Source organism: Stigmatopora argus, chromosome 12, assembly GCF_051989625.1.
Source record: "Stigmatopora argus isolate UIUO_Sarg chromosome 12, RoL_Sarg_1.0, whole genome shotgun sequence".
NCBI lineage: Eukaryota > Metazoa > Chordata > Actinopteri > Syngnathiformes > Syngnathidae > Stigmatopora > Stigmatopora argus.
Window position 1 is genome coordinate 12,045,648 of NC_135398.1, and position 25,250 is coordinate 12,070,897.

A 25,250-nucleotide genomic window follows, 5' to 3' on the forward strand; every position below is an offset into this window, starting at 1 on the left:
CCCTCTATGCTCCCATCTATATATCTTGTCTTTCAGCAATGTTACATTTTTCATTATGGTAATGCTGGGTAGGGAAAGCATCTGGGTATTGAAGTAGTTCATTTGTAGTCTAAATCTTTCAACCATAGAGAAGATTTGGCATATATCTTAAAATAAAGGTGCAACAGAGAATTCAAGATAGAAAGGCCTATATTAGACAAGAATGGGGCAGCATTCCTATTTCTAAACTTGAGAAACATGTCCAATAAGTCCCCCCAACATGTCCAATCTTTTTAGGGATTTGGTGACACCCTACATTTCAGAATAATCATAGTTCTCCCTTAAAATTGGGCATTTTCTCAGTTTATATTTTTGATGCGTCATCTTTTTTAGCTTTCCAAGACTCAGCCATTTGTGAGTCAGTGTGTCTCTTTGCCCTCCTAAATCCTGAGAAACATCAACATTAGAGCCAATGAAGACATCCCATTTGAAATGATAAGTCAGTGAATGATCATTTCCCACAGCCATAGACGGCAATAGAAGTCCAATCGTTTGTAATATGCTGGATGCTGCCATCCCTTAAAATTCAAATGATTTGGAGGACGTCTACACCTGTCAATGGCACACAAAAAGCTATTTGACTTGATCAAGAACAGATTTGTCCAAGAGAACTCAAATGAAGGCTGTAACCATAAAAATGACCACTAGATGACAAAATAAGACAAGCCGACGTTTCAATGTTGTTAAGACCTCAACATTATTCATATGAATATTTAAATTGCTCTTAATCCTATCAAATATGACAGGAAAAAAACTGCAAAAGCAAAATAGGAAAATTGTGCTACAAAGTGAAGTTTTTAAGAGAGTTAAATGCAAATATTAGGAGGCAGGTGGAATAACAAAAGGCCACCTGAGTGCTTTGATAAAAAGCTGGCATGAATATACACGCAGTGCACCTGATGAGGATTTTCTTTTTCAACCCTTCCAACAAATCCTCCCAAAAAAGGCTTACATAAAGCTTTATAGCACCCCCCCATCCTTCTCAAAACACACAAAAATCAAATGAAGTTAGAATAAGTTAGGAAGACAGATTGTAGAGAAAAACATTCATTTTATTATTATTATTTTTACAGGTCTTTATTTTGACTTGGGCCTGAAAACTAAATCTTATAAGTCAGGGGTGTCAGACTCTGGTTGGTTCGCTGGCCGCTTTAACGTCAACTCAATTTCATGTGGGCCGGACCATTTTAGATATAATATTTAGATTATTTTTTAATAAATGGATTAAAAGAACTGGATTAAAATCCTGGAATATTCAGTTTTTATAGATCTAAAACAATGTTTATTTGAGCTTTTTTTAAAATATATTTTTAGATTTTACAAAATGATTTTTGAACTAAAAACAGAAAAAAATGGATTGAAAAATTACAATTATTGATTTAAAAGGGGGAAAATCAGGAAATTTAATATACATCTATACTATTCATTTTAATTTGATCCTAAAACAGAAAGTCGGCACTCATGATTTACTTTCCCAGGCCACACAAAATGATGCGACGGGCCAGATTTGGCCCCCGGGCCGCCGTTTTGACACAAGTGGTCTACAAGTACTGAAGAACTAGCAATTTAGAAGAAAAAAAACCTCAACAATCTCTGTGAAAATTAAATTGCATATGACTCCCAATCACAGTTCCAGTTCGAGTGGGAATCGAACCTAAACTGCCTCTAACAAACCCAGGCAAAAGAACCACTTCACTATTCGTTGGCCAAATGAAAGTCAAAGACCCCTAATTGATTCAACAAAGTTAAAACCCCCAAAACAAAACCCGAAATCTAAATCCCATCTTTTAAAAAAATCAATTTAAAAGCCAACACATTGACAAGACTGTCTTCTCTGTCAGCATCTGTCTTCCCATCACGGTTGCCTGGCAACCACTACGATTTCCGATGACGTCACACCACCTGTCTTCTGGTGAGTGTTGAAAGTTGTGCAAAGGCGCGCTTTTCTCCAAATGAATCTACTTAAGCTTCTTGAGTTTGAGCTTCTTCTCACGCAGAGTTTTCACAATTTATTGCCCGCGTTGGCACTTTTGACTTAAAAAGACGCCATTAAAAGCTTATTTTTGGATGATCATTTTGGAAAAAGTGCACCCTCCCCCACAGAGAGGCGAGATCCCCAAATCCTCTTTTCAGTGGTTTGAGTGAAAGTGTTGCTGTCAGCACCCGCACGCGCACCCGCACGCTCACCTGCCTTTAAATACATCCATTTGCAAATGTATTATTCATGTGGGCCTCCTAATGTATTTTTACCTGATGTTTAATGCATCGCGGCGTAGCAGCATGCTGAGGAGACATGTTGGGTAATAATAACTCTCTGACATGACATCACACCTCCCGGTAGCTGAAAACGTTCCCGCAAAGATGGATCCATCAAGACCTGGCCCACAAAGGTGGGCTACTAATGAAATCAAACAAAACTAGAATGCACTTATACATAAAACATTTCATGACTGTTGGATTTGAATGAAGTACGTTTGATTTACCAGCGATTGGCAACCAGTTAAGGGTCTATCCCACCATCTCCAGCACCATCTTGACGACAAGCGGAATGGAAGATGAATGAATAAGTATGTTTTTTAAAATACGGTAATGCTTTGGACATTGCGGATAATGTAGACCAGACGTGGCTGCAATAATCGAAAATGCGCAAAGTAGGATCCCCCTATTTTACTACCATACTTCATGTTTTGGAGCCAATACAAACATACAAAAAAGTAAAATGATCAAGATAAATACGGTGTATTTATTAAATATTACAGCTACAGGCATATGAAAATGCATTAATGTATTAATATGTAAATATAATCTATGAATAAAAAAACTTAAATACTTTAAACATATACACTAAGCAAGAATCTAATCTAGTAATTTATATATAAATCTAATGTAATAGCAATACATTGTAATCTAATTTCAAAGGTAAACAATTAGTAATCCCAAACGTTTCTCTTTTTCTATTGAAATAGTTTTATTTTGCACAAAATACATTTAAAATTGAATCAACTGATTATAGCGGCATGGTGATCCAGTGGTTAGCATGTCCACCTCTCGAGTGTTCTGGATGTTCTCCCCGTGCCCCCGTGGGTTTTCTCTGGGTACTCTGGTTTCTTTGCACTTCCCCAAAACATGCAGGGTAGGTGATTTATGGATGGATGGATGGATATGTTAAGATTTTGACGCTACGTTTGTTCAAACCGTGCATCGTAGAGTTGAAAACTTTTATGGTGGCCAAAAACGGCTGTCGGATCCTAATAGACGAGTATTTGGATTTATTCACCTTCTCTAAGTGTGTAAACTCAAGCTTTGTATTTGTTAAAGCTGAAAGCAGAGTTGTTGCATCGATGGTTGTTTTTACATGATGTCCCTAAACGCACCGCGTGGCTGATTGGTCGGCAATTTACCAGGTGGTGGAAAACTATTTTTTTCCATGTTGGCAACACCTTACGGTAGATATGTTCGTGCTCTTGTGTGTATTATAGCTTTGATTGGCCCTGATTTGTTTGTATTTCGAGGTATAGCTCTCTTTGGGCATTCTGTGCTTTGTAAACAGGGCATGGATGCTGAGTTATGGGTGCGAGTTGATGGTCGTCGTTAACACAATCAAATGTGCATTTAAAGTGTTGTTGCTGCTTAGTTGATTTGGATAATTCGTGTAGGTGATTATTGTTTCCAATGGGATGGGCCTGTGAGCTGACTGTGTGGGTGCTGCTGTCTGAGTTTTTGGTAAGTAAACTTCATTTTAACCTTCGATCTCTCCAGAATCTTCATGTTTTCTTTTACTTTTCAGGATCCCCATGAACGAGAATTCTATTTCTACATAGTATTCTTCTAAACTGATATTGGGTGCTACTTTGTATTGGTATCCTACTGACGCTTTGGCTTGATAGAATTGAACTGCTGATTTGCTTCTCATATCATATTTATACATTTTGCTGGATTGCTTTGAAATGCTGAACTTCTATATTATACCCAGTACATAATTGCATAGAAATGTTTGCTGTGCTATTTGTGTAACTGAAATTTTAATTTTTCAAAATATGTGTGTATCTAAATCTATATATATAGATATATCTATATCTAGATATAGATATCTATATATAGATATCTATATATAGATATAGATATCTATATCTATATATAGATATAGATATCTATATCTATATATAGATATCTATATATAGATATCTATATATAGATATCTATATATAGATATCTATATATATATATCTATATATATATATATATATATATATATATATATATATATATATATATATAGATAGATATAGATATCTACAGATATAGATATCTATAGATATAGCTATCTATATATAGATATCTCTATATATAGATATCTATATATCTAGATATAGATATCTATAGATATAGATATAGATATCTATATATCTAGATGTGTATATATATATATATATATAATTATTATTATTTTTTCTTATAGAGCAACAACTGTCTTTTGGTTCTATACAAGCAGGTGGGACCGCCGAAGCCAGGCACCTCTGCTTGTAAAAAATAAAATTATTTCTAGTGGTAGAGTGGTTAGGGAATACTAACTCTCCTCTTTGACACCTTGATCTGGAGCATTTCTGTCTGAGCTCACCTTCATGCTTGAGTGAATTTGGGAGTGGTTCCCTGAAGAAATTGAAAAGCTCTGATCGGGTCAATGATCTGTTGCTGTAATCAACAAGTATCGCATAGATTGTCGCTACATGCACTGGCTTGTTCTATGATCCTCTTTGACTAAGCTTTTTGTTGGTGTAGGAGTTTCATAACCAAATATCTTGCACTAAGAGCTTATTATGGGTTTTGAAGCATATTCCTTTCCATCCATCATGATTTGATGAGGGATTTGGTTGCACAAGCTTTCATGGCGCAGGTCCAGGATGCAGGGCTGCAAGATTGTTACTGCTGTCACAAGTTTCACCATATTTTCGCTTTGCATTCGGCTACAACATAAGAAGCCGATTCCGAGCCTCCTGAGATTAGCTTTGTATTTTTAAATACTAGGTTTTAATCTGAAGCTACTGAACTTTTGGGTTCACTTTTAATTGGGAGATTAAGGAGTTAGAATTTAGTCTAGTAAATTGACTCTCTTCATCTTCCATACCATGCATCCTAGTCAGGGTCGCGGGGGTTGCCGGAGCCTAACCCAGCTGACTTTGGCGAAAGGCAGATACAACCTAGACTGGTCGTCAGTTTGCCGTAGGGCACACAGAGAAAAACGACCCCTCACAATCATATTGTCACCAGCGGAAATCGAGAATAAAAATGGTTGTAGTCTTTGTATCTTGAACCTGGCATTTCTCCTGCATGGGAATTTCGTGCATGTAGCCCAAAGCAACAAAGCTCAGATTTATTTACAGGTATGTCAAGGCAGGATAGTATAATTATCATCCTAAACTCACAGCAACTCCATTTAAAGATCTCCAAGCTCCTTTAACTTTAAGCTTTATTCGAAAGCCGAGAATAGCTTTTTTACTTAAAGTGCATTTTGTATGACTTTGGGACCGCCGCAACATTCTTCAAGTCTTTTCCAGGGCCTTTGGAGTGTGGTTTCTGAGCTCTAAAATGTGTAACATAATCCATGGATTTGTTACCAAGCAATTTGATGGTCTTCAATTGTGTTTAGGAACGATGTCCTCTTCACCAGTTGATTATGAAATTGATACATATATGCCAGTACATATGAGTATTTTGCGTGGCAGGTATTTTGCTATTTTCAAATAAAATCAAATTAAAGGCTTTTATTGTCATCATACACAGCTGCGTATAATGAAATTGGTGGTGCTACTCCACAAAGTGCGTTTTCCCAGTAAAAAAAAAACAGAAGTCATATAAAAATATAGAAAGTCACATCCTGGCGAGGTAAATTCTAAAATATTGCACAAGCTAAGATATTGGACATTGTTATTGCACAGAAGGGATCGTACAATAATAATAGAATTGATGAATTCAGATAAGATGAGGAACTAATGTCAATTCTGTCTTGTGTTGTTATTTCTCTGCAAAAGTTGCTGAGGAATGCCTGATGTTAGCTTAGTGCAAATCTTGTGTTCTTGGTTTTTGAGTGTGTTTAAAGCTGGCTCCATTTAATGTTTACATAGGATGCTTCGTCCTTCGTGTAAACTTTGATGCACTCGTGATGTTGAGTAGCAGATGCAATATCAGATGTGGTCTCACAGAATTAAAGTTAATCATGATCTTCAAAACTATCAGTCACTATAGCTGCATCACTAGCAAGAATTCAGCAGAGGTTGCTAGTGATGCAGCCAATGTTCCCTCTAATTTTTCGTTGGTCTGAGCAGAAAGTCAACCTCCCTGAGCGCACTGAGTACCAGTGTGAGCGACATCATCGGTACTCGGATGATTCGCCTAAAGACGTTTCGCCGACGGACGTTTGACAGACGGGCAGGTCGCCGAATGGACGTTCCGCCGAACGTTCATTCGGCGACCTGTCCGTTTTTCATGTAAAACATGCTGTAAAACACGAAAAACATAAGTGGACAGAGCTACTGCCACTTGCTGCCGCTTAAACGGCGCCATCATGGGGAAAGGGGTAAAAAAAAAAAAAAAAAAAAAAAAAAAAAAAAAAAAAAAAAAAAAAAATTCCGATTTTTTTTTTTTTTTTTTTTTTACTGCGCGCCATATGATTGCTGCTGCGCAGCGAGGACGAGAGTAGTGCGCAATTGCGCACGCGCGCAGCTTAGAGGGAACACTGGATGCAGCTATAGTGACTGATAGTTTTGAAGATCATGATGAACTTTAATTCTGTGAGACCACATCTGATATTGCATTTGGACGGGAACCAGAGCAAACTTGCTTTTTCTAGAATGCATTTGTTACTTATGTCGTTAATGGCTGTAGTGGCATTTAGGCCAACTGCGTATGAAATATTTTCACTCTACTTTTTTTTACCTTAGTGTGGGTAAGTGGACCCAAATTCACAGTCAACCAAACTCACTTCAAAATGAGCATTCACAATTCTTTATTGAACAGCACTGTGAAATTCAATATGCCTCCAGAGTGAAGCTGAAGAAAACAGATGTACACCACATACAAATAGATACTATGAGAGCCTGTTTCATATGCCATTATGAATACGCCTTTTGAACGTTCCCAATGAAAACAAAGTATGAAGCAGTTAGTAAAAGTTACAATCAAGTTTACAATTTGGTCAAATGCAGCACAGTAATACTTCAATGCTGTTACAGCACTTTTTAACAGCAATGTAGTATTTACAATGCTTTTGGAGGTGCAAAAGGGTTAGGATTTTATTGGATAACTGTATTCATCCCGTATTTCATTGTCACAGTAGCAAGAGGGTGAGAATGCAGATACAGGAAAGGCATGTTAGACATAAATAGATAGGTAATAAGCAAGTTCATAAATAAATATATATAAATAAATAAGCGTGTTGCTGATGTGTATATATATACGTATATATATATATATATATATATATATATATATATGTGTATATATACATATATATATATATGTATATATACATATATATACGTATATATACATATATATACACATATATACATATATATACACATATATATACACGTGTGTATATATATATATATATATATATATATATATATATATATATATACGTATATATATATATATATATATATATATATATATATATATATATATATATATATATATATATATATATATACACATATATATATATATATATATATATATGTATGCATGTATGTATGTACGCATACATACACATATACGCATACATACACACATACGCATACATACACGTATACACATACGCATACATACACATATACGCGTACATACACATATACGCATACATACACATATACGCATACATACACATATATACGCATACATACACATATATACGCATACATACACACACATACATACACATAGATGTAAATGTATACATACGTTTGGTCTTAACATTCAGCCATTTGTTTTGTTAAAGAGCCTGACAGCTGATGGGAGGAAGGATCTGCGGAAGCGCTCCTTCCTGCAATGAGGGTGCAGTAATCTATTGCTGAAAGAGCTTCGGAGGGACTCCACAGACTCATGCAGGGGGTGGGAGGTGCTGTCCATGATGGACATCATCCTGGTCAGCAATACAAAGCTTATAAAGGTACTATGATTTACTCTGTTCTCAACTAAAAGACTGATTTGCACAGAGAGTTGAAAATAAAAGTATGAACGCATAGCAAAGATTTTGAAATTTTTGAAATGATGCTGATGCTTTAACAAATTTGCGTGCACATAGATACCAAAATGCAGAACGTTGACAAATCCTTGACCCAATGGTCCTTACCGGCTCATCGAGTCATGGCGCTCTGAAAGTCCAGATTAGACCTAAGTGGCTCTGATAGAGCTTCCCTCAAAGTGAATGCACGTCCGATTGGTCAAAATTGTACAAGGAATTCCATTGGTTCCCACAACTGTATCCTGTTGGGATTTGATTACTACATATGTACGTACTTGCATAACCCATCCATTGAAAGAAGCATGCTGGGACTGAACCGTCAATCTCAGAACTGTGAGGCCTATGCGCTATCCACTCACCGGGCCGTCAATGTATTTAAGAAATCTATTTGCTTTATTTCCCATAGCAAAATGCACACGGGCATCACTTATACTACAAATGGGAGTGAAATAGTGGTCACAAACTATTGTTCCGTGCACTGCAATAAGCCCCTGGGCCCTAGGTTTGAGACCACTGTCCTATATGAATGTTTTATAAGCAATAACAAAAAATTCCTACGTTGTGTATGAAAGGCTTCATAAAGGGTGGTTTGGTCACCTAGTGGTTAGCAGATCAGCCTCACAGTTCTGGGGTCGAGGTTTCGATCCCAGGTCGGTCCTCACTGTGTGGAGTTTGCATGTTCTCCCCAGGCTTGCGTGGGTTTTCTCTGGGTACACCAATTTCCTACCACATTCCAAAAACATGCATGGTAGGCTGGTTGGACACTCTAAATTACTTCTAGATATGAGTGTCAGTGTGAATGGTTTCCGTTGTCTCAGTGTGCCCTGTGATTGGCTGGCCACCAATTCAGTCTGTCCCCTGCCAGCTGCCAATAGTTAACTGAGATAGGCTCAGTTTTTTTGAAATAGTTTATAGTTTAGTGTACAAAAAAGAACCCAAGCCTTGAAGGAAGAGACAAAATGACCTGACTTGCGCCGTGCAAACATTTAAATGCTACTGACTACATCCAGAGCTGCAAACTCATGCAGGGTGATGTTAAAAAACACAACTGTATTATCCCCGCCCGTTGAAGAGCTGCAGACCAAAATGCAGTCGTGAATGAAGCCGAGATATTTCGGTGATCTCCTGCGGGTCCAGCCCGTCCCACACACGACAAATTGTGGTAATTACCACAATCATCTCAACAGACGCTCGGATTACAAACAGCGGGCGATGGGCTCTGTCATTAGAGGAGGCAAGCCATGAGACAAGATGTATTTTCTTTACTTCCCGCAGAGCATAGCAATGCCAGTCACTCGATGCCGACTTTAACAATTTTGTTGATCACAAAGAACTTAGCAAATAAGGACAACAACACTTGGTTGAAAAAGTCCCTCAATGCGACCTAATACATAACAATGGGAAATATACATTAGGTGACTTATGTAGATGAAAACAGAGGCTTTAAAATGAATAGCGTTTGAAGATAATTAGGATTTTTCATTCATTTTCAACACCGCTCATCTTTGTTTGCAGGGTGCTGGAGCCAATCCCAGTTGACTTTGGGCGAAAGGCAGACTATACCCTCGATTGGTCGCCAGTCATTCATGGTAATTCACATTAGTTGGGTCATTTTCATTTTTTGAAATGCTGACCATTTAATATCGCATTTAACCTACAGTCCCTAACTCGCATTCAAACCAAATCAATAATCAGATATATAAGCGTTCTAATGAAGTTTTCTAATAAAAAAAAAAAAGAGTGACGTCGGTTTTTCATGACTCTGCGCAAGCTGTGGCTCCCTCTCAATTAATATTTAGCAAAATGTCCCTCCTGCCTAAAGCAGATGCTATCATTACCCAGCCACGCTTTCTCTTTCATTTTGCTTTCAAACCTCACGTAGCCGACAAGCGGGACCGCCCGCCTCTCCTTCACAACGCCTGCTCCCCATACCCCTGACTGCGCGAACGCCGCCATGGGATTAAAAGCGACACGCAAGATGAGAGCCGCACTCAGTAGGCCCGCAGGGGCATCACACAACGTTCACGGCGCCGCCGCTGATTGTAAAGTATTATTAACTCTCAAACTGTTTACGCTACTGGAAAAAAACAAAGTGAATTTTTGCTCAAGTTTAGCGCTGAAACAAACGATGATTGTGATCATTCACCTGTATTTTTTCGATGGAAAAAGAGAAAAGTGTTTTTAATTTCCATATATGAAACCTACATTCATTCATTTTCCAAAACAGTTAGCAACACAAGGGTTGCGGGAGGTGTTGGAGCCTATCTCAGCTAACACAGCCTGAATTGGTGGCCAGCCAATCACAGGGCACAATGAGACAATGGAAACCATTCACATTGACACTCATATCTTGGAGCAACTTAGAGTGTCCAACCAGCCTACCATGCATGTTTTTGGAATGTGGGAGGAAACTGGTGTACCCAGAGAAAACCCACGCAAGCCTGGGGAGAACATGCAAACTCCACACAGTGAGGACCTACCTGGGATCGAAACCTCGACCCCAGAACTGTGAGGCCGATGTGCTAACCACTTGGTGACCAAACCACCCTTTATGAAGCCTTTCATACACAAAGTAGGACTTTTTTGTTATTGCTTATAAAAGACAGTGGTCTCAAACCTAGGGTCCAGGGTCTTATTGCAGTCCACGGAACAATAGTTTGTGACCACCATTTCCCTCCCAATTGTCGTATTAGTGATGCTATGGGCATTTTGCTATGGGAAATAAAGCAAATGTATTTCTTAAATAAATTGACAGCCCGTTGAGTGAATAGCGCATCGGCCTCACAGTTCTGAGATCGTCAGTTCAATCCCAGGTTCGGGATGCATGATTTCCTGGCATGGGTTTTATCCCAGTATTCTGGTTTCCTCCCACATCCCAAAACTTAATTTTAAGAATTATTTATTCTTTGAGTACAGTAATTGCACACATGCACATTTTTTTGTTGTTGTTGATTGTTTGTATCCATCAGGCAATTGACCGTAATTAACCATGCTAACAAGCAGATGTTTTATTATTATTTTTGACCATGCCAGGATGTTATTTTGTTTTACTGGAAAATAACAGCACAAAACCAAATGCAGTTTTGTCCTTTTAATTGTGATGGAAGCCGTCCAACAGAGGTGCCGCTATTAAAACTGATATAATACATGATATAATACAAATCGCTGAAAAGCAACAACAAAATGTAAAAGCAATGCTTTTTAGAAAACATCATTTAATATCACCTAACAATGTGTCAATAGGCAAAATAAAATAAAAACTATTTAATTTTTTAAGGATTATCCTCTACATATAGCGACATCATTACTTTAGCAAAGACCAGGACCCAAGTTTTATGATGCAAGGTGAAGAAAAAGTTGATTCAAATATTGGGACAACTGTGGGAAGTCTGACCAAAAAATATTAGAAACGTTGATCCTGATCAACATACCGATTGCTTCAACTATCAAATGGAATCAAAAGAAAAAAAACATACAAATAACAACCTTTAATAATTTTAACAAATCTTTGCGATATGACATTGGAAAAACTCGTTTTCATTCAAATGTTTGAAACCAATTTGTCACAATGGGTTTGTATTTCTTATTGCTTGAGGAGAAATATTGTAGTAGTAGGGGTTTGCGTTATAACTCCACTAGATGGAGCTGTAGTAGTAGTTAGGAGTTGTTATACATCAACTAGATGGAGCTGTGCTAAAGGGGATTTGTTTAACAAATGTTCATCAATCTATAAGGCGGATCGGATTATAAGGTGCACTGACGAATTTTTAGTCTTTTAGTTGCGCCTTATAGTGCGGACAATACTGTTTATAATCGTACCAAATTTATTGAAGGCCTTTGAAACGAATTAAATTGAATCAAAGAAGACTGCAGCATTGGAATATATCATACCATTATCAATCAATATTGTATCATCATGAATTTGGTGATTTACAGCTCGACGAAAGACAGTTTGTCAAATAGGAGAAAAATCAGGGGGAAATGTCAACACTTTGATGGTATTCTCCTAATTTCCATTCCTTGAATCAACCTTCTGCAGATACAAGACTTTTATTTCTCCTCTACTTTTTTTGCTAGAAGAGCACTGGGCAGAGTGAAAATATAATGGAAAACAGTTGTGCTGGGAAATGAAATGTGCAGATGAACCTTGAAGTCGCAGCAAGTTTTCTCATTAAAATGCCTGCCGTCTGTTTCACAAACAGCTGCCACACCGCCGTTCAGGCATCTTTGGTTGCATCGGTGCGTGTCTTCGTCACGAAGCCGAGCTAACGTTGCCGTCAAAAGAAGCGCTTCCTAAAACAAGCGCAGACGATGATGTGGCATAAGACAACGGCGGCCTCCTTTGGAGATGCATCAAAGCTTCAAAAGCCCTCCGAAGACTTTTACAAAGTTGCCGCTAGCTCACAGCGGGCGGGAGAAACATGAAATGGAGACAACCCCCCACCAAAAAACTAAAAAAAAAACTGCTTTTCAGAAAATAAAGACGTTTCACAGAAGTTTTTTGGATTTCTCATCTCACATTGACGCGATTAATAATTCAGTTCGTCAACAGGAACAAAAGTATGTCATCAACATTTTGCATTCACAATTGCAACAAATTGGAGCAAAAGCTAAGCAAGAAAAAAATGTGGAGTTTGAAAAATCTAGTTTGTTAGCTGACGGGCTACTTTCTGGTTTATAGAGGTTGCCATTATATTAGAAACTTGAGCTTTTTTCAGTTATTCATTTAATATTCATTTGATCTTGATGAAAAGAAGGAAAAAAACACAAATAACTGCTATTTTTACTTTTCTGCTGTGCTATATTAGTTCAGGGTCACTATGTTTTAAGGATTGAGGCCTTCTGCATGTTTTTAGTTGCTTTAAGCACCTCAGTGAACTTCATGGACGTTGCCATGGTAACGCACTTGTTGAACTGTTTCTAGTATTCCCAGATAATAAATGAATAATGGTAATGATGATAAAGATGATGATAAATTAATATAGTGCTATTTGTTGCTGGAATGGTAATCAATCAATGAAATGTCATTTTTTTGTGTTTAAACATTGTTTTTTTCTTTTCAGACGTTTAGAAGAAATGTGCATTTGTTTAAATACTTAAAGCAAAATGAATGTTATTTATTGTTGGTCTCGTTTATCTTATTTTAACCTATCTTATGATTTTCTTTCTGAAATATTTTATTTCATATAGAAAAGAGTTTTCAAATTTGTGGGAAGGAGCCAATTGTGGATTGAGGGACAATATTTTCGGGCCCCTATTTGACATCCAATTGTAGTACTGTATTAGTGTTGTAAGCATGTTTTTTGCAATGGGCAATTGAAAATAGATAATCATGTTAAATAAAATGAATTAAGTTCATTGATGGCTCATTTTGGGAGGGAAATCTTTCAAAAACACATTTTAAAAAGCCACAGTAATAACAAAAATGTAAACATAGTAACATTTTTCATCTTTTTCTTCTTTTTTTTTTATTAGGGCTGTTTTTTTTTATTAGGGCTGTTTTTTTTCCGGGTGCTCTGGTGTCGTCCTACATTCCAAAGACATGTATGCTGGGACACTGGAATAAAGGTGATGCAAAATACTAAGTAAAAATGTTGCTCAATATTTGGTAAAATTTGAGTACTGACACATACTGTTTTATAGCATCAAGACCACGTCATCTTCAAAACATGGACATTAAGTTGGGAGGACAAACCACCTCGTGGAGCGTCGTAAGCAGCCGCCATCTTTTCCACATTCAGTATGGCGGGACAATATGGGCGTGGTTACGCCTGTTGTCGACGCAGCTGCGTAAATTGAGCACATGCGCAGTATCTCCGCCTTTCGAGAAGCCATTTCTATGCTGACGGACTACTAGCACGCCAACGAGGTAAGGCGTTGAGCAATTTACTGGCCTAAGTGCATTTTTATCACGCTACCGGGAGATTTTTTAGGAATCAATTGAGACAAAAACGCCAACAAATCTGTTAGTTTAATGCCAGGTTGAACACGCCGTAGACAATTTAAGTTTGGGCTCCTTTTCCCCAGGCTGTGTCGTATATGACTAGCTATCTTAGCATTAGCGTCACGACGACCATTTGACTTAAGTATGTTGTCCGATTTCTCTCCATTATTGAGTCGTGTAGTCATGTCTTTTTGATTTAATCAAACAAAGCCGAGACATCAACGGACAGTTTGCTGGGTAAAGACTCAAGAATGATATCCAGAGGCACGACTTGGTTCCTGGTGTGTTGTATGTAATGATAGTTTTCACTGAGTGCTAAACGCCCGTTTACAATTTGTAATTGTTCTGTTTTCACACAAAAAAGAAATCATTTACTCAAAATTTGTTAAGCCAACTTTCTCCTAGTTCTTAACGTCAGTCTGTATATTTAATCACCTTGTCTGGAAAAGGGAAAATAGCACGGGGCACTCACTAACTTATTTGCATTCTTTATCTTAATCGTTTACTAAATTTCTTGTAAGATTTGTCTTTCCTGTAATAATTGTTTGGCAACTCCCAAATAGCTTGGTTAAATCACATTTTTCTTGTTTAGGATCAAAATGCGTGCACAGAACACTCACCCTATAGGTTACAGGAGAGCAGAATGTGCCAGAACAAGGTAAAAATGGCTTTGACAGTAAATCTTCAGCCATATCCATTTCTTCTCCTTCAGCCATTGTGGGTTGACAAAACTGCTATTAAACCAACAAAACAATGTATTTGCTATGTACTTTAACTCTGGCTAGTCCACTCTATCACTAGCCAATCACAGTTTGTGAAAGCGATGACGTATCCCTACGCCTGCGAGAAGGCATTGGTGTCGCCAAATCGAAATCTGATTGGTTAAGGCAACAGTTTTAGCCACGCTTATTTTATTCTGCAGGGCCTGCAGAACTGATTGTGAAAGCCTCCAGGTAGATTTCTGACCATGGCAACAAATAATGGCTGAAATGTGATCGGTTAAAAGCTTAAATATGAAAACACATCTGGAAGCAGCACAACCAGGGGAAAAGCAATGAAAGGAAGCTGATGGACAATTAGAAATTATTTAATAAGTATTCATGGACAAAATATAATTAAGATATTTTTGGGGCCAGCAGAGAAGGCCTTGCAGGCCCTGACGGTCCACCACTAGGCTCCAGCACCCCCGCGAGTAAAATTAAAAAAATCAAATCAAATTGTAATCATTTGAAAAGAATATTGCTAACCCCTTTCTAACCCTTTTGTGATTTGTGACCACTGTCCCTGAAAGAGTTAAATAGGTAACTGTCAGCGATTTTCTTTACTCATTTCTTTAAGTTCTACAACAAAAATCCAGCAGCCTTTTTATATTATTCGTCACCCTGCTGGAATGCAGTTGAGTTGATAATAATTTAGTTCTAATGATAAATGTATTTAAAAGCCGTTGGTGAGCGAGCACTATTGATTGGAATGTACTGAATGCTAACAAGCAGACACATTTACATTTGAAAAGCAAACCAAAACACAGACGGGGGGAAAAAATGAAGCCCTGCATTGCAAAAGTTGAAATTTGTTTCGAAGTGATCAAACTAGCACATTTTCGATTTGATTGAGTCTAATGTTACAGTGAGATACTTTTCGCTCTTTAACTGACATTTTAATATAATGTTCACATTTTATCATGATAGGTTTCATGTATTGACATGATAAATATCGCATGTGAATCACTGTTATTTTCTTTTTCACATACACAGACATCTGATCATGATGAGAAAAAAAGTCTTAATTAAAATATGAAGAAAAAAGTGTGTATTGTTTCTTCACAATACTGGAATTCGTTGACGCTAAGTGCAATTTTCCTCACATTTATCCAGGTGACACAATCTGACATTCTATCTCGATCAAAAGAAGTCTTGCAAAAACACTCGAGACATTTAATTGCACACAATTATAGTCTGAAATTTGCATTTTGCTCTTTAAAACAATTTCTCGAGCTGTATGGCTGGTACTCGGACGTTTGGTCGCCGGACGTTTGGTCGCCGGACGTTTGGTCGCCCGGACGTTTGGTCGCCCGGACGTTTGGTCGCCCGGACGTTTGGTCGCCCGGACGTTTGGTCGCCCGGGTGAATATAATTTTGAGAGCTGGTTTCAACAGTAAACTCTCATGTTGTCAAACGTCCGGCGACCAAACGTCCGGCAACCAAACGTCCGGCAACCAAACGTCCGGGCGAACAAACGTCCAGGCGAACAAACGTCCAGGCGAACAAACGTCCGGGCGAACAAACGTCCGGGCGAACAAACGTCCGGGCGAACAAACGTCCGGGCGAACAAACGTCCGGGCGACCAAACGTCCGGGCGACCAAACGTCCGGGCGACCAAACGTCCGGGCGACCAAACGTCCGGGCGACCAAACGTCCGGGCGACCAAACGTCCGGGCGACCAAACGTCCGGGCGACCAAACGTCCGGGCGACCAAACGTCCGGGCGACCAAACGTCCGGGCGACCAAACGTCCGGCGACCAAACGTCCGGTTACACAATGGCTATATATCACAATCCATGAAATACATTTCTGCAAGAGCACTTTCAACTCCAGTAGATTATTATTTTTTCTCAACATCACATTATGACATTTAATCATTATCAACATATTTCTGAGGAAAATCTCAACTGTATGAAAAAATAATGGCACACATGCCAGTGACAAAACACATTAAATCCATGCATGGATTTTTTTTCCTCTAAGCGCTACCACAATATTTATCCAGATGCTCTATTGTCTTTTCCCATTCACCCCTCGCTTAAAGTTTCATTGGCTGAAAAGACCCATCAGTTCTTACTTTAGTGTGTATTCCATACATCCAGAGAATGCCAAGTACTTGTGGGCATGCTGGAATCATCCGGATCAAGGGATGCTGCCTCACTGTGCTCTATTTGAAAAACTGAAAAATAATCGTACAAAGACACTGTTGACGTAGTCAAATATTTACACATCTGTACAGCTATTTACAAGTGTGAGCCAGGTTGCGGCATGAATTTCTTCTTCTTAGATGAAATACTCCTTAGGATTCTGCCGAGAAGCATTCTGGCAGTCCGTCTGGTGTTCGGAAGCTAAATCCTGGCTCTCCTCTCGCTGGCTTCCTTTCACTTCCTGGTTCCGATACGTCTCCTTGCGGCGGTACAAAACCTTGCCGGTCACGGCCAGGCCGGCCACTGTCACAAAGATGATCACCGCGATCACACCTGCAAGAATTACATAAAGCATTATCACCAGGAAATGTCTGTACATAGGTATACAGTGGGGCAAATAAGTATTTAGTCAACCACCAATTGTGTAAGTTCTCCTACTTGAAAAGATTAGAGAGGCCTGTAATTGCCAACATGGGTAAGCCTCAACCATGACAGACAGAATAGAAATAGAAAATAGAAAAGAACAAGAAATAAGAAAAGACTGAATTAGCGGCAGATCAGACGTGGTTGCTTTTTTGCATTTTATGTTTGTTACAGAAAAGAGTCAATTCCCACATGGTTGTGACTATGTTTAGACTGTATTTCTGAGCTTTAGATTTCATTGGCCTATGGAATCGGAGTCTATAAATACATATATAAATAGAATTAGGTGACACCAAGTTGGAGGAATAAAGTAGGAAAAACTGACCAACCAAATACACAGTTGGCTGTTATTCCTTTCAATCATTTTGTATTATACATACTCAGCATTACATCAACTTTAATGTTAGTTTTTAGAGATGGCAGAGCAGTTAAATGCCTGCCCAGTGAATTCTACCTAGCAACAAGTCACATAATAAAAGGTGACCGGACATTTCGTCGAAAGACGTTTGGTCCCCGGACGTTTGGTCCCCGGACGTTTGTTCGACCGGATGTTTGGTCACAGGGTTCGCTCGCTGTCAAATTATGACAGAGAGTTTACTGGTGATATTTTGATATTAGATATTTAGATATTAAACTCACTCTCTCACGATTATAATTTTGAGAGCTGGTTTCAACGGTAACAACCCGGCGACCAACCGTCCATTCTACCAAACGTCCGGTCGACCAAACGTCCGGTCGACCAAACGTCCGGTCGACCAAACGTCCGGTCGACCAAACGTCCGGTCGACCATACGTCTTTTGACGAAACGTCCGAGTACCGTAATAAAGATGCACAACGAGGGTTACACAAATACTGTACAGAACTTGGAGAGAAATTTCAAAAATCCTGATGGAAAACACAGGTGTAACGACAACTGAGTATCCAGTATAATACAGAGCAACAACGAACATGTTAGGTACCTCCAATGAGTGCAGAGTCAGTCCGAATGGCATTGACTAAAGGCTGGCCCGAACCTGACGGGCCTGCAACGGAGGGACACAAGAAAAAAAGAGAAATAAAAGAGATAAGAAGGAAGAGAGGAAAAGTTAGGGAAAATAAGACGACAACATAACGCAGCCTACTTATGAAGCACAAAGCCACTGGGTGGAAAATAAACTGATTAATTAGAGAGATCAGAGTGACGCAGGCGGAACATTCAGCACAGCGGAAATCCTGAAGTGATATCAACCCGTCCATCATTTATTATCTAAATTCAACTTTCTCTGGATTCTTTTAAAGTAAAAAAGTCATTTGAATCCCAGTCATACTACAGTGCTCCGCGATCTAAAAGTTTAACACATTGGCTGCCATTGATGGTGATAGACAGCCAAGGACCACGTTTAAATCTTAAAGTGGTACCTCTACTTATGAAAATAATTCGTTCCAGAAGTGGTTTTGTAAGTTGGATTTTTTTGTGAATAGAAACACTTTACATGTAAAAGCCGTAATTTCTTCCAACCGTTTTAAAGTCCCGATTAGTACCCCCCAAAATCCTGTAAAAATAACAATCAATTTTGTATGAATTATGCACAAAACACATAAACATTTTAATTAAAATGATGTCATCAAATGCACTCAGCTTTGATCATAATTTCAGAAAACATAACCCAATATTAGGTTATTATGTTGAGTTTTAATGTGTGTGTACATATGTTTACTCAGCTGCCAAACGTAGACACTCGCACATCAACCCCAATGGAAAATTTCTTGTGGCTGAAGAGCATCTTACCTGAAAGGTGTGGCGTGTCATTCGCGGCGTAGGGATCGGATGCCGCGGGCGAGCCACATTTAGAGCGGGCTAAGGGTCCGCTGACGTCCACGTGCGCACTGCGTGGCTGGCGCAGCGCCTCCTTGAGAGGACTGGCGGAATTAAAGCGCACCACCGAAAGACAACCGTCGAAGCCTAGCGAGGACAAGCGGAGCAGATCTGCATCTATATCAGCAGGCTCTGGAGAGAACAAGGAGACCAATAGGGTAAAAAATAAGAACTGTAAATCCAATTTACAAGTAACTTTGCAGTAAAGATAAAAAAAAGACATAAACAAAACTCTGTTATTACATGGAGTTATTTTCACAAGAATGTCATGTGAGCTGTACCCCTTTCATCTTTATCATAGTTTCTAACGGACACTCATGACCTAAAAGCTCTCCCAGGTCCAAACCCTCCATCATGTCCTGGCCACCCATAGTGTTTGCGGTTCCATTTGTTGGTTTGATTGATGACGGGTTGATGGCAAGCGACAGGAAACCCTCTTTCCTCTCGCTTTTGCTTGACGACTGTGTGACAAAAGCGCATAAAGCACGATTGTAAACTGTGCTGACACCCGATGACTTTTGAAAGTGTCGTCATTTGATCATAATTTTCTGCTTATTTGATTGACAGCCTTTCTCACTGGCTTTTTGTTAAATTGGAGCATCCCATGCGGAACAGAAATGCCCAAATGTATCTGTCTTTCCCTTTTAGACACAACTCACTGAAGCAGGATATCAGGTCGTACAAAGTGTACGTCTCTACAGCCATCGCGGCTTACTACATTCGGAAAATTAGATGCGTCAACTTTTTGGCTAAGTGGAGCAGGTTTTAGGGACAGAATTTCCCCATTCTTCATCATGAATGTTTTTAAGGAGCAAATTGATTTGAAAATGGCACCATCAAACCAAAATCTGGTTTCATGGGTCTGGAATATACAGATTTTAATGTATATGCTTCATTCACATGAAGGGTGTACAGACGCTCCCCTACTTACGAACTAGTTAGGTTCCGAGCGATTGTTCATAAGTTGAATTTGTTCGTAAGTTGCCCAGTGCTATATTTTGTATTATAATTTATGTTTAAGGCCTATAAGTATATTGAAGGTTTATATACGAGCATTTGTATGTTTAAGGCTTGTATAAGTAACACACACGTTTGTACTAAAAAAAAACATTTAATAAAATGGAGAGAATACATACAGTACTGTATACATACATTAGAGAGAGAGATTTACTAGAAACTGGCCGAAAGAAGCTATTTAATGACGATTGCAGTTTTCTTTTTTTCATCATAAATGATGCGGTAGCACTGTATGGCATCATTCAATTGATTTGCAAACTTTGTGCAACGTTCAATATTTGGGTCCTGCGGCTTGATCTTTATGTTTAAAAATGGTACTGACGGTCGAACGATTCAAGTTGTATTCACGTGCAACGCTCACCACTTTCTGACGCGCATCAAGCTTCGTTATTATTGCCACTCATTTCAAATGAAATGGCTTGCCTCTTCCTTGCACCTCCCTCAATAGAAGCCTTTCGCTTTTCACCAACAATATTCAATAATGGATGCACGAGATATTTAATGATAAAAATGAAAAAGGTTCTTTGCGCACTGGAGATACGTTCACGCACTTCCGCATTGCAACGAACTGGGCAGAGGAAGGTAGATGCTGGGTGAGCTGAGCGCTCACAGCGCCAGGCGTCGGTATTAGCGGCGGAAAGAAGCACTACTCGGAAAAAGGCGCGCAATACAAAATCGAACTTACGAACATTTTTCGACATAAACGCAATTTGCAGACATGTTCGTATGTACCGTTGTTCGTAACTCGAATGTTCGTAAGTAGGGGAGTGTCTGTAATGAAATACACACCTGATTCGGTCAGCAACTACTGAATGGAACTGACCCATTGATTTATCATCATGATTAGCTTGGGCACCCCTTTAGTAGGCATTAAGACCTGTTTTCTTGGATTGTCCTTCTGATTTTCCCATCAATCCCAATGTGTCTTAGCCAATCCGCTTCCTCTCGTGTCATGCACCTGTGCCTCATTGTTTTGTAAATCCCTGCCCATCTATTTAAACCCTTTGTCATTGTTTGCCCATTCTCAGATCGTCTTGTGCAGCATCTGCTTATTCCACACATGCCTCCTCGTGCCCTGTACTTGTACCTTTGTTTTCTTTTATAGTTGTCACTTTGCATTTTCCCTCTATGTTTTGTCTCAAAGGTGTAGTTTGGAGAACATTTTTCATTATTCATTCATTCATCATCTGTACCGCGCACCCTCGATAGGGTTGCTGGAATTTGGGCGAAAGGCAGACTACACCCTAGACTGGTCGCCAGTCAGCCGTAGGGCACACAGAGAGACAGACAACCATTCACACTCTGAATTATACCGCCACTCAGCGAGAATCGATCGCATGCTTGCCCGCACCGAAATCAGGCAAGTGAACCACTACTCCAGGAGAACATTTAATGTTTATGAAATAACTTTACAATGCGCCATAATCCTTGTTTCCGCCTGTACTTCCCTCCACGTGGGCCCATTTCCCGTTCCACCTTCATGCTCACCTTAACACCTTGTGGCTTTACCACCTAAGTCACCCCCTGAAATGGAGTGAGTGGCTGCAGCTGCTTCATCATCTTCCCTCTGGAGGTATGCTTCTCTCTCAATTTTATCTCCGTTTGTCTCTTGATCCATCTCTGGATCCCTTTGCTCTCTCTGACTTGACCTTGTCCATTGGACTGTTTCTCTCTCAGTATCTTTTAAAGTCTGACCCTTCACAATATGATGAGACACAATGAACTATAAATAAAAAAATAATTTATAACCATAGATCATGACGTTTGCTCACTACAGGCATTGGCAGCCAAATAGTTCCCAGATTACATTTATGGCATATGTGACTAAAACAGTTGGTGTTTCAAATTTACACACGTGTTCCCATATTTTTGGGGGGGAAATATATTGTTTCATGCTGAAACATGTATTTTACAACTAGAGCAGCCCCAACTCTGCTATGTATGCAGGCATTGTAAAAAAAAACATTTAAAAAATGTAAATGGGGGTTTCGGTTCACCAAATCTTACTATGTATGACTGAAAAAAATAGTTTAAAGGGCTCTCAACTGTACATTATGAATTGGCAGATAGAAAGCGAATATAACAACAAATTGTTGACATTTAATGAGAACATTTCGTCTTAATGCATATTTTAGCCATTTTAGAAGAAATTTGTCGGAGATGTATTGGATATATACATGTTTATAAAAATTATTTATTATTGCTTCAGATTAAATGTAACTGGATTGTTAAATATATACAAACAAGCAGTTTTGCATGAAATTGATCAGATACCCTTTAATTAAATCAAGGTAGACTTAATTGTGACATTTATATTGATAACTAAAGCCCTTGTATTGTATCGCCATGATTTGGTGATTTACACACCTAATTTTACACATAATAATGCATCACCTATCTGTCCACCATACAGGTCTGAAATTCGGTAACAATAAAAGAAAGATCTCAAGGACTTTTAATGTCTTCGAAGAAACCCTGTAAATGGTTAAAGTAAGAATCATATGGCCTTTTCAACTAAAATGACAGGTTTTGAGACTTTTTTTTAAACTGGGTCTCCTCATGTTTACCAAATTTCATGCGCATTAACGAAGCAAGCCTCGGGGGGATGAATTGAAAATTAACTTTAAGAGCCAGGTTTCTGTCATGACAAATCAAGAAACCTTCGTTGGCATATTCTGGCGAGAGAGAAATTGTGAAAATGCAAATATTTTGAACATTAGCGTGACCCATTTGTACAGTGAGCATCCCTTAGATTCTGTAACAAAATGTTTTGGTAACCCTCTCAATACAGAATTAGTTACCAACTTAGATACTGCTGTGTTGTAATGGCAGAATTTTCTAAAGCTTTATGTCTGAAGAATTTGTCAAATTTGGTTTGTAAATATTGTCATTTTGTCAAACGAATAATTCTTCACTGGAGCAATGATAAAATATTACTCGTTTGGCAAATTAACCTAATTATTGGTTAAAAAACTGAATTGTTTAATACTTTTCATTGAACTCACCTTGTACTTTGCCTAGCAACAGTGATTTGATGCCGTTGAATTCGCTGTCAGACGTCAAGTTGAAGTGATCTTTAGTGCTTTGGTCAATCTGTAAAAAAAAACAAAATAATAAGGCTCAATGTTAACAGTGAGTTAAAGTGATTTTGCTGTGTCATTAGAGCAGTTAATACCTTGCTCTCTATAGCTGGATGGGGGAGTTGAAAATGAACCTCGCGTAATTAGAAAATCAAATGAAAACTATTTAATTAAGGGCCGAGGAGGAGAGAGTTTAGCATTTGAAGGCGATTTGAAGAAACTTTTTATTGACGTTGGGTCGAAAGCCTACCAAGTGGAATTGGCTCATGAGGGTTTCCTGTTTCATGGGAAGTTAGTAAATTCCAATGATGACATTTCTTATATATAGTTTTGTATGGTATGCGTTTCAATTTTGGTAGCAATCAGAGATAAATTGTTGAAATCAACCTTTGAAGGTCAAAAGAAACTGACATTCTTTTAGGTTTAAGGTTTCCATGTACATCCAATAAGTCTGGAGTACCACAGTACTCGGATGATTCGCCGAAAGACGTTTGGCCGACAGACGTTTGGCCGACGAACAGTTCGCCGAAACGGGATTCGCGCGCTTGCCATATTTCTAAATACAAGTACGTACTACAATGTGCTGCCAATTCTTTTATATTTTTTATTTTATCCTTGCGTTTAAAGTAGTAGCCATTTAGAGATCACGCAGAACAGTACGTGACAGAAGAAATTGAGAAAATAAAGTAGTAGTAACAGTAAGTACTACTGTAATGAAATTGTAAATCCAGAAATCCTACTCCAGAAAATGTACACCAGCATAGAAAACGTTGAGCTTAATCTTTGAATTAAGGTTCTCAGCAAATCATTTTGAATATATATTTCCTAAAATAATGGGAAATTATTTAAAATTAAACTAGAAGTAAAAGTGTGTTCCATGGCATTTTCAGGTATTGTTCTTAAGCCCTCTAGTCTGTCCAAAGCACTTAGAATTTCAGTCTTCCAGTGTTGTTTTTTCCTCAGTGTCAGACATCAATCCCCAGCTTTGATAAATTACATTGCTTGTCCATATGGCTACTACTTTAAACACAAGGATAAAATAAAAAACATAAAAAATTGGCAGCACATTGTAGTACGTCCGGTCACGGGAGTACCACCTAATTTTTTTTAATTTTACCCTTTAGAAAGCAACAGAGTATTTTAGTCATTTAAAAATAACTTCTGATCAATTCTTATGTAATTAATTATATTAACGATAAAGAGCCCGAACATCCTAGGTCAAACTCTCCCTGCTCGAAAGTCCAGCGTCATCTGTCAAGCTCAAAACTTGAATCCTACTGGATATCTTTTAAGTTGCTTCTTCAAATAGAGAAGTCAGCCAACCAGCCAGCCATCTAGCCGGAGTGTCGGCCGGTCAGTCACACCTTGGAACTCCTTTTATGTTGAGCAGGCGATTCAAGTATTAGAAAAAGTAGCAAATGAGAAATATATAACCTGCTGACTTTACTGATCTTTTGCTTCCAAAACTCTGAGCACCATCTCTTGAGATAAGCAACGTCCATTTTGACATTTGAACCATTGACTTTTGATTTGAACGTCAGATCAGATCATATTAGATATTTTCAGAAATCCCCTATCAGACATGAAATAGATTTTAAAAAAAAAAGTTTTATCCATGTGAGACAGAGGTCTAAAACCTGCGACTCAGGGGCCAATTGGTGCCCGTGGGACAATTATTCACGGACCTCATTTGATATGTAATTGTAGTATTAGTATTGTCTGTGCATATTTTGCAATG

General features: G+C 38.6%; 1 protein-coding gene and 1 long non-coding RNA gene across 4 annotated transcripts in view; one reads left to right on the forward strand and one right to left on the reverse strand.

Annotated features, from left to right (window-relative positions):
- The first annotated feature begins 3,477 nt into the window (after positions 1-3,477).
- On the forward strand, positions 3,478-15,959 carry LOC144085920 (uncharacterized). Of its 3 annotated transcripts, XR_013304294.1 has the most exons (5): positions 3,478-3,762; positions 8,039-8,209; positions 9,800-9,873; positions 13,779-13,852; positions 13,928-15,959. It is a non-coding gene; the product is annotated as an uncharacterized LOC144085920 (long non-coding RNA). The 3 variants fall into 3 exon arrangements; XR_013304295.1 differs by lacking the exon at positions 9,800-9,873; XR_013304296.1 differs by lacking the exons at positions 9,800-9,873; positions 13,779-13,852; positions 13,928-15,959 and adding an exon at positions 12,487-13,605.
- A 681-nt stretch (positions 15,960-16,640) lies between these two features.
- Positions 16,641-25,250, reverse strand: part of LOC144085331 (contactin-associated protein-like 4) — a 75,469-nt gene continuing 66,859 nt past the window's right edge. Inside the window, exons 21-24 of the mRNA XM_077614469.1 lie at positions 23,438-23,525; positions 19,329-19,547; positions 18,520-18,582; positions 16,641-17,469 (exon numbers count right to left, since the gene is read on the reverse strand). Coding sequence (XP_077470595.1) covers positions 17,273-17,469; positions 18,520-18,582; positions 19,329-19,547; positions 23,438-23,525 — 567 coding nt within the window. The 3' untranslated portion in view covers positions 16,641-17,272. The remainder of the gene's footprint in view (positions 17,470-18,519; positions 18,583-19,328; positions 19,548-23,437; positions 23,526-25,250) is intronic.